Source organism: Hydra viridissima, unplaced genomic scaffold (assembly GCF_058129835.1).
Source record: "Hydra viridissima isolate aposymbiotic clone 2 unplaced genomic scaffold, HvirCarnegie_v1 scaffold_10, whole genome shotgun sequence".
Classification (NCBI taxonomy): Eukaryota; Metazoa; Cnidaria; class Hydrozoa; order Anthoathecata; family Hydridae; genus Hydra; species Hydra viridissima.
Genome location: NW_028324309.1, coordinates 6,426,937 through 6,435,642, shown reverse-complemented (window position 1 = coordinate 6,435,642; position 8,706 = coordinate 6,426,937). Strand labels below are relative to the sequence as shown.

The following is an 8,706-nucleotide window of genomic DNA, read 5'->3' as shown; positions in this document are numbered from 1 at the left end:
AATGTTAAAAAGCTGTAAACAATGCGCCATTGTTCGTTTCTAAAATAAACATTCTTATGATTATGGTTAGATCCAATCAAATTTGGTTGATTTAAACTAAGTTTTAAAATATTAAAACACTTAATTCTGAGAATTTTTCGTATCAAATATCTTACTCTGTTTTTATTTAGAAAATATTTAACAAGGAAAAAAACCCTGCTTTAAGAACACAAATGTTGTCAAGTATAATTAAGTAAAGGTGTTTAATTGAAACCAAAAAAAAAAAAAAAATCTTATATAAAGTTAAAATAAACGTGATCACCGCAAGTGATGACTTCTAATAACATGTAAAACAGTTGACGCAATTTTTGTATTTGTACCACTGCTTAAGAAACATTTTAATATATTTAAATATCTTCAATCTTGTTACAAAGTAAACAAGCAATTATTTCAGTTATATTCAATCGTACATTAAACAGTTGTTTTTGTCTCAACGCTGTTACGTCGTTATCGTTAGATAATAAATTAGAGACTACGTTTGGTGTATAAAAAACTTTAATTAAAGTTATATTTCTTATAGTTTTATGGTGAATAAAAACTTAAGAACTTAAACCAATATCATCTTTATGTTTAATAAAGAGCTTCTAAAATTCGACTTAAAAGCGATTAAGTATTTCGAATGTAAAGGAAGTTCTTATCTGACTGTTGCCTCATAAGTAATGCTCAACACTATTTCCTGTTTTTGAACACTATGGGATTTGAATGAATAATAAAAATGATCAATAAAAAATATTCAAATAATAACGTTTCAAGTATAAGTATATCAAATTAACATCTAACAATTGAATGATGGAAAACTATTGAAAAGCAAAAAATAATGAATTTTTTTTTTTTCATAAATTAAAATTTCAAGAAAAAAAGTTTTTTAAGCGCACTTTTGTTATTGAAACAACTTTTCAACCAAATTTTTCTTTGAGCCAAAAGTGCTTCGTTTAACATTGAACGAAGTTTGTATTTAACTATAAGTTTTTTCCGTTAGGCTATTGAAGGACATTTCCTTGGTACTAAAAAAGCTTCGAACTTTTTAGGAGTAAGAGTAATTCCATCGTCTCCGATTAAACTTGGAAGGCAACCACCTGGCTTTACTTCAAACTTAAAATCACGAATAAGTCTTGAGTAAAAAAGAAAGAGTTCTGCTTCTGCAGTGTTTTTCCCTAAACATACTCTTGTGCCAGCTGAGAACGGAAGGAAGCTACCAGGACGGAATGAAGCAGATTTAAGTGAATCAACATTTTTACCGTCGTTTAACCACCTGAATGGATTGAACTCATGTGGATTGCTCCAATTTTTCTTGTCATGGTGTAACTGCCAATGGTTTATAAGCACTGTTGTACCTTTCGAAATATTTAGCTTTGTCAGCAAAGTCGTATCTTCCATGCTCTTATGAGGTACTCCTAATGGAGTTACAGAAGATAATCTCAGTGTTTCTGACAACGAAGCGTTAACAAGAGGTAAGACATCACGATCCTTTAAAGAAGGATACCTGTCTTGACCAATCGTTGAAATGATTTCAGTGTAAATTTCATCCTGATATTTTGGCCAGTGAATCAAGTAGATTATGCCCCAAAGTAAAGTAGTTAAAGTAGTCTCAGTTCCAGCAATAAACAAATCATTAAGTAAAAGCTCCAGATGGTCATCTGTTATCACTTCACCAAACTTTTTAAGGGTATCTTCGTCTCTTGAAAATTTTATGACACAGTCTGTAAAATCGCGCAAATTATTTTCGTTATATGTTTGCCTGTGTTGCGTTAATTGTTGACGAAGGATCGGATCTCTGATCGAAATCCCTTTTTTTAATTTTTTTAAACCATCAAGCGGTAAAAAACGAAGCCACGGCAAATAAGCGATTGCGTTTGTACTGGCGACTCCAGCAAAAACAAACTTCATAAACATTAAAATTTCTTTAAACTCCGAATCTTCGTACTCATAGCGTTTTCCAAACACAATAGAGCAGATGACATTTAAAACAGAAACACCTGATGAATAGAAATGACGAAAAATGAAATAGCTTTTAATAAGAACACACGTATTTTCAATTTAGATTAGTCGAAAAAAAAAGTCTATAGTTTAAAAACAGGTTAAATCTTTTAAGAAATATATACGTTACCGAACTCAAGTTCTAGTTCTATTGAACTGTTTGATTTTCTCATAAGTCGTTGGTACAAATCTTCACTCTCTTTAGCAACAAGTTCTTCAAAATGTTTTGTTGATTCTCCGTAGTTTTTTAACGAACTATGAGCAATTTTTCGGAGAAGTTTCCATTTTGGGCTAAAGTCACCGTACCCTATATTCTTGTAACCACGAGATACAATATCGGCAATATAACCTTTTGGACGCCCTGCAAATATGTTTGATTTTTGAACTAATACTTCTCTAGCAGATTCTATTCCTGATACTATAACAACGCGATGCATTCCGAAACTAAAGCTAAACACTTCTCCATACTTTTTTGAAAATTCTGCAAATAGCACGTGTGGTTGTTCTCCAATCAAATGTAGGTTACCAATAATTGGTAAGGGAAAGGGACCTGGTGGATAGGATCTGCATTTAAACAAATGATCAAGATAAGTTGCGATAACAAACAGAAGCACTGGTAAGGCCACTCCGAAAACAATTTCTAACGACATTTCTGAAACAGTTAGCTTGTTATTAGTTATCCTCAATGATTTCACCTAAGTTAAGTATAAATATACTAACAACAACGTATATAACAGAGCACATAAATAACAAAATAATATAACACCAAACCAAACTCTCAAATTCTCAAACAACTTAAAACCTAACTTGGTAACAAACCTTCCAACTAAAGCATTTCGTCTTTTCTATAGTTAAATGAGTGGAAGTTTTTATTTTTATGAAGAGAATGCGTCACAGCTTCTCAGTGCTCATCAAGTTTTTTAAGTTGATAATAAAAATAACATTTCTCTATTCATCAACACACTTGACATTAGAAGAAGCTCACTTTAATTCTGAGAATATGAGGAAACCAGAGAGAACCATTAAAGCTTTGTTTTGATTAATTCACTTCATAAATATAAAAAATAAATAAACACAATCAATTGTTTTTTGATAACGGAACCTTAAAAAGAGCTTTAATGAGAGTGGTTGCTACTAATTTTGATTGATGGTATCTTCTTTTTAATCATGAATCAATATCGAACGCTATATTTCTTTATCGTTTATATTTCTTTATCGTTTATATGCAATTATTTAACATTATTCTCGTTTTCTTTACGATCAAATTAATGGTATTATTTTTTTGTTCTTCATTTGATGAAGATGTAACAATGTTTAATCTTCTGTAAGAGATTTTTGTTTCTGTTTTTTTATTTTTCTTCCTCTTTCTGTTTTTTTATTTTTCTTCCATCTTCACCTCTTCAATAAATGCGGTTTTTATCATGAGATTATTAAAATCAAAACATTAAACATCATATTAAACATAAGTAAAGAATGTATCCCTATATGGAAATACTCCATTCAAATGCTTATGAAATAAAAAAGATTACAAGATTTGAGATTATACTTAAGCAGAAAATATTGTTGATGTTTAAGATCTTATCGCTTATTTTCTTGGTATGATAACACAAAAATCTTTTTGATATATGATGCTAAAGTATATTCTGCTGACCGTAAAATTTCGTTAGAACATTCATTTGTATGCATTCTGAACCTGAAACACACAAATCACATTAAAATAAAAAACAATTTTCAATAAAAATTACAGCTAAAAAGTTTTATATCGACGTTTTTTCAATAATTTACAGTTAAGATTTCCTTAATTCATTGTAGTATTGGGCCACTTTTTCAAAAACTCCACTAAAACTCACTAGAAGAAAACAAAAAACAGAACCAATATTTGACTGCTAAGATTACAGGCATGAAAAAATCTACGGATAAAAAAAAAAAAACCAAACCCGTTTAGATCGTCTGAGCTAATATTTCCCAACGCATTTCTTACATGCCAAACGAGGCAATTTGATTCATAAGGGGGGGGGGGGGGGGCAGTTCGAAAACATACCATTTCAGTTTCTTCAATAATTATCTTCAATTTTAATGTTCAACTATTCGATATTAAAAAGTATACATATGTTACACAGGGGGTGCAAGAATTTTAGAAAAGCTTGGGTGGGGCATAATGCGTAAAAGGTTAGGAAACACCGATCTTAGTTATTAAAGGTGACAACTATATACTTGTTAAAAGTTCTAAAATAATTCTCCTAATTTTTCCTCGTGATACTTAAGTGCAGATCTTGACATTGAAATTAAGTGCAGAACTTGACATACTTATCTAAGATATGTGTAGCACTTGACATACCACTTAGAGTGACTTCTTTCGTCTTTAGATTGTTTCTATGAAAGTAATTTTTTTATCTAATTTGAAAACGTATAAAAATACATATATCTATTAAACAATATTTTAAAAATACATAATAAGGGTGTCCCGAAGTCTGAAACAAAATAATTTTACATATATACAAAATAACAACATTAAAAAAAAAGAGAATTTTGTATTTAAGCCAAACCACAAATTTTAAATTATTTTCCTTTTTTCATAAATATTTTTACTTCATAATCTAAATTAACTTTATATTTAAAAAAAACTTTTTATTGTCACTGTATTAAAATGTCCAAAAAATCGTATTTTAAAATTTTATTAGTTATTTAATGAATTACCCTAAATGTTTACTGATGCTTGTCAGAGTAACGCTATAGAGGAGATATCAGCTGAGTTAATTTTTATATTAGCAGAGCCATAGAGGGAAGCCTACTTTTTAGTTTGAAATTTTCATTGAACACTTTAATGATACTGTAAGTGTTTCTAAAGATCGGAAACTAAAGTAGTAGTTTTAACCATTGCACTTACAATTTCGTATTGTCCCCTCCTCCCACCCCCTCTCTCTCCTTGCTTTACAACATACCTATTAAAAATAATTCTACTTGATTCAGTAACAAAGTAATAGAGAAAGCAAAACCTTTTACCATCAATGTTAAAGAAGTTGCCACCTATAAAAAGCTAATTAGAGTTAATAATTTAACCGTAAATAACTATTTATTGTTACTATAATTCTTGTGAGAAGAAAGTCAAGTTTTTTTAAATTTAAAGTGTTAATTAAAAAATGAAATAGACAGAAAAATTTACAATAATAAATGATTATATTCCTTTACTCTACTCATCATATTTGTTTATAGTATTCTTAAAAATCTCTGTTATTCCTTCCCAATTGGAGATTTGGAAAACTTACTGGGTTGTCTAGTGCTCATTCTCCTCGCTAATATTCTAACTTCTAAAAACAGTAAAAGATATCTGGAGAGTTAAATACCGGCATAAATTATAATAAGTTACATACTCGTAATATTTTTCTTTAATCTTTAAGTAAACATTTGTTAAATCCAGTATGTTCAATCAACAAACAAACTAAAGGCGTCAGCACAAAGTTAAATTCTGTGTTTTCTTATTTTTTAAATGGCTTCCATAAAGTTTTCTTCCCCCTCATTCCTCTTATCTATCTCTTTTAGAGTTAAGTTAGGATGTCTATTTAGATGGTGTACAAAGGGAAGTACCTTTTGAGAAATACAACAAATCTATTCTTCTCCTCGAGAAATTTATTGTTTGTTTATTCAACAGAATAGTTTAACACCACCAACCGGTTTAAGGAGCTTGGAGAAGAACCTGATCGTCCAGAAAGAAGAAGAAAAGTGAAATAGTTATTGGATTTTGCCGGATAATTTTCTAGCTTGACCAGCAAGTTTGCTATAATAGCACAAAAGAGCTTTAGAACATAACTTTTTCAGAATAAGATTGATTTTCAAACTTCTGTATAAACTGTGACTACTGCGATCCATTAAAACCACTTTCTGACGGGCAATATATTTTTAATCTGTTTATTAAAAAAAAATTGCTTCAGCGGTGGGACTTATGTACCTTTCCTTTTTTATGTAGTCCATCGTTTATTAAAAATACCCTGGGATCTACCCTGAGATCTACTGTAGATAGATATAATCATTGAGACCGCATGGCTTTTGATTTCTACAAGTAATGATTTATTTACCAAACTCATTTGAAAAACTGCCCATGAAGAAGATATGTCTGATCATTGCTTGAGGAATACGATAATATTCTTCATAGTTTATAGTCTACCCGTGCAAAGTGTAGAACTTCAGTTTGTGGTGGCCAAAAATCAAAAACCTTGTTAAGTAAATAGGTTATGGTTTATTTTTTTTTGCTATACTGTGATAAATTAGCAATTTTAAAACTTTCATCATTCCAACTTTAATAGTCTGTAAGAAATTTAGGGCAAACTTTGAGAAAATCGAAAAAAAATACACCAAAGTTACGTAAAAAAGAATTTTATAATAAAACCCTAATATCACAGTTTACATTATTAAAATAATGTAATCATCTTACTCTTAAAACTATTATAAGAGTCAGAACTTTTATCAATTTTGTCGAGGTCGTTAAGATTTCCTGTTCAATATTTTCAGGGTTTATTTTACATTCACTTGCTGTGTCTATATTGTTGAAAAATAAAGTCTTTTTAGTACATCAAGAAGTTTGATGGCATTCTTAAGTTTTTGCTTAAACCGGATTTCTAAATTGATAGAGCTAGTAAGAGGGTCAGATGATACCATTGTCCGTGCAAAAATGTCTTTTAAATTCTCTTCCATACTTACTTTAAGAGATTGGAGTTCACGATACTTCCTGTATAATTTGTTTCTTGACTCAGCAGCTTCTTCACCCATCTTTATTCCTAGTGAAACAGATGAATGCAACAGAAATTCAACAACATACTTTATACTCTGAAGCTGACTAATTATTCACCAAGATCCATAAAAATTGAGAAATAATTCATACATTTTAGCAATATGAATGAAACTTCTCTGCATTGATTCCTTGGTGATAATTAATCGTGATCAATATATTTTTGAATTGAACAATCAGATCTTCTAGTATATCTAAAACTTCACTTTGTTTCTTTGGATTGGAGAAAGCTCGTCGACAAATATTGCCTGCCGTGCTAGTTCCCGCACCTCCAACTCTTAGCTGATCGACTTTCAACCCAAACTCTTTTTGAAACCTTTTTTACATTTCAAGCTTTCTTCTTATGTAGGAGAGATTTTGATGCATGAAGAGGACAAATGCCATAGCACAACGCGTCCGGCTTTGCCTTGAATCCTTTATCGAATTTGTATTTGTCCTTCATTAACTTTGGATTAGCTCCACATACTAGAAAAGTTTGAATTAGTTTTATGTTTGTAATAAATAAAAGTATTTTCCCATCTATGATTGATCTCACAAAGGTGAAATCAATGATATCATATTTGCCATTTGGAAGGTCATCCATGATTGGTTCTACTCTTGCATTTCTTTTTTTAAATCAGCTTTGTTTTTTAGAACCACATCCTGTAGACCTTGATGAACTCCAAGATTAGAGGGCGACAAATTTGTATACTCTGGCTCATTAAGTTTGGCTAAAGAATATTGTTTGTATCTTTTTTTAACGTATACAAACGTAAAGAAGTGATAGTTGTGGGTAAAAGGCCTGAGCCATTAGCTCCGCGATTGGAAAACTATTGATGCTGATAACCTCTTTTTAGGGTTTGCAACAGTTTTGTAACTGGGAATTTGTTTCTTGTCTTTGGTATGAGTTTTTTTTGTATACTAATACTCTCGTTTCAGTGTTTATAAAAACTCTAAAGATTTTTCTGATGTCATTTGTTTATCACCATGTGTTAAATTTATGTACATATGGCGAGAATCTTGTCAATTTTTTTACTATATAAGAAATGAGTTTTGCCAATATAAAGTTCTTGTCATTGTATACTTTCCTCCTTGCTATCACTGAGGCTTTTTCCACTGAATCGATGGTTGAATAATTGTCTTCGTTTGCGATAACCCAGCGTTTGCTACGCTCACTCAAATCAACAAAACTTTTTTTCGGCCGTCGACGTTTAGATGCTGATATTGATGGTCCTGGGGATTCAGATAATGCCAATTCTTCTGTACTTTTTGCTATTTAAATACACTATTTAACCATTTTTCATGTTTTGACCCGAATCTAGTCATCATACTTTGACATTCCCTTCAATACCGTAAATAAACGGCATAAATACTTTTTATGCAACTGGTTAATATTGCTTCCTGGTTATTTTGGAAAGCTTCATTTGATTTCACATAATCGCAAACTTGAGTAATGCTTTTATTTGTACTCAAATGAGTGTCAAAACAGCCAATTAAATATTTGATAAGTATCTCCATTTTTACTTAGATCTATTAAAGCTGAGATATTGTAATATCAACTATTGAATTTGTGCACATTCTGTGGGTTTTATTGTAATATAGGAGATACATATCAGGTACTTTTTGCACTTACGGCAGGAAATCATTCGGCATTCTTTACTACATTTTTGTATTATATTTTTCTACCTGCTAAAAAAACAAATCAGGTAAGTTTTATACCTACCATCGGAGATCAAACGATATTTACAGGTGTATGTATCATGTGACATTTTTGTCCCTCATGAACAATAGAAAAAAGGGAAGCGTTTCTATCTGCGGCTGGAGATGATACACATCACGTATCATGTTTGTACCTGATTCCAAAAAAACCTTTTGAGAAACATGCATTATATGAAATCTTTTCATATAATGTATGTTTTTGAGAAAAC

At 30.7% G+C, this 8,706-nt stretch overlaps 1 protein-coding gene across 3 annotated transcripts; it reads right to left on the bottom strand.

The window, feature by feature from the left end:
- Positions 1 to 780: 780 nt before the first annotated feature.
- Positions 781 to 4,344, bottom strand: LOC145193056 (steroid 17-alpha-hydroxylase/17,20 lyase-like). 3 transcript variants are annotated; one of them, XM_090101167.1, is made up of 3 exons: positions 4,324 to 4,344; positions 2,147 to 2,711; positions 781 to 2,015 (listed from the first exon to the last, which is right to left on the bottom strand). In XM_090101167.1, exons 2-3 carry the CDS (start codon positions 2,664 to 2,666, stop codon positions 1,015 to 1,017), a joined length of 1,521 nt encoding a protein of 506 aa, XP_089957293.1. In that variant the 5' UTR covers positions 2,667 to 2,711; positions 4,324 to 4,344; the 3' UTR covers positions 781 to 1,014. The 3 variants fall into 3 exon arrangements, with proteins under 3 accessions (XP_089957293.1, XP_089957292.1, XP_089957291.1); XM_090101166.1 differs by lacking the exon at positions 4,324 to 4,344 and adding an exon at positions 2,824 to 3,100; XM_090101165.1 differs by lacking the exon at positions 4,324 to 4,344 and adding an exon at positions 2,836 to 3,099.
- Positions 4,345 to 8,706: the final 4,362 nt, after the last annotated feature.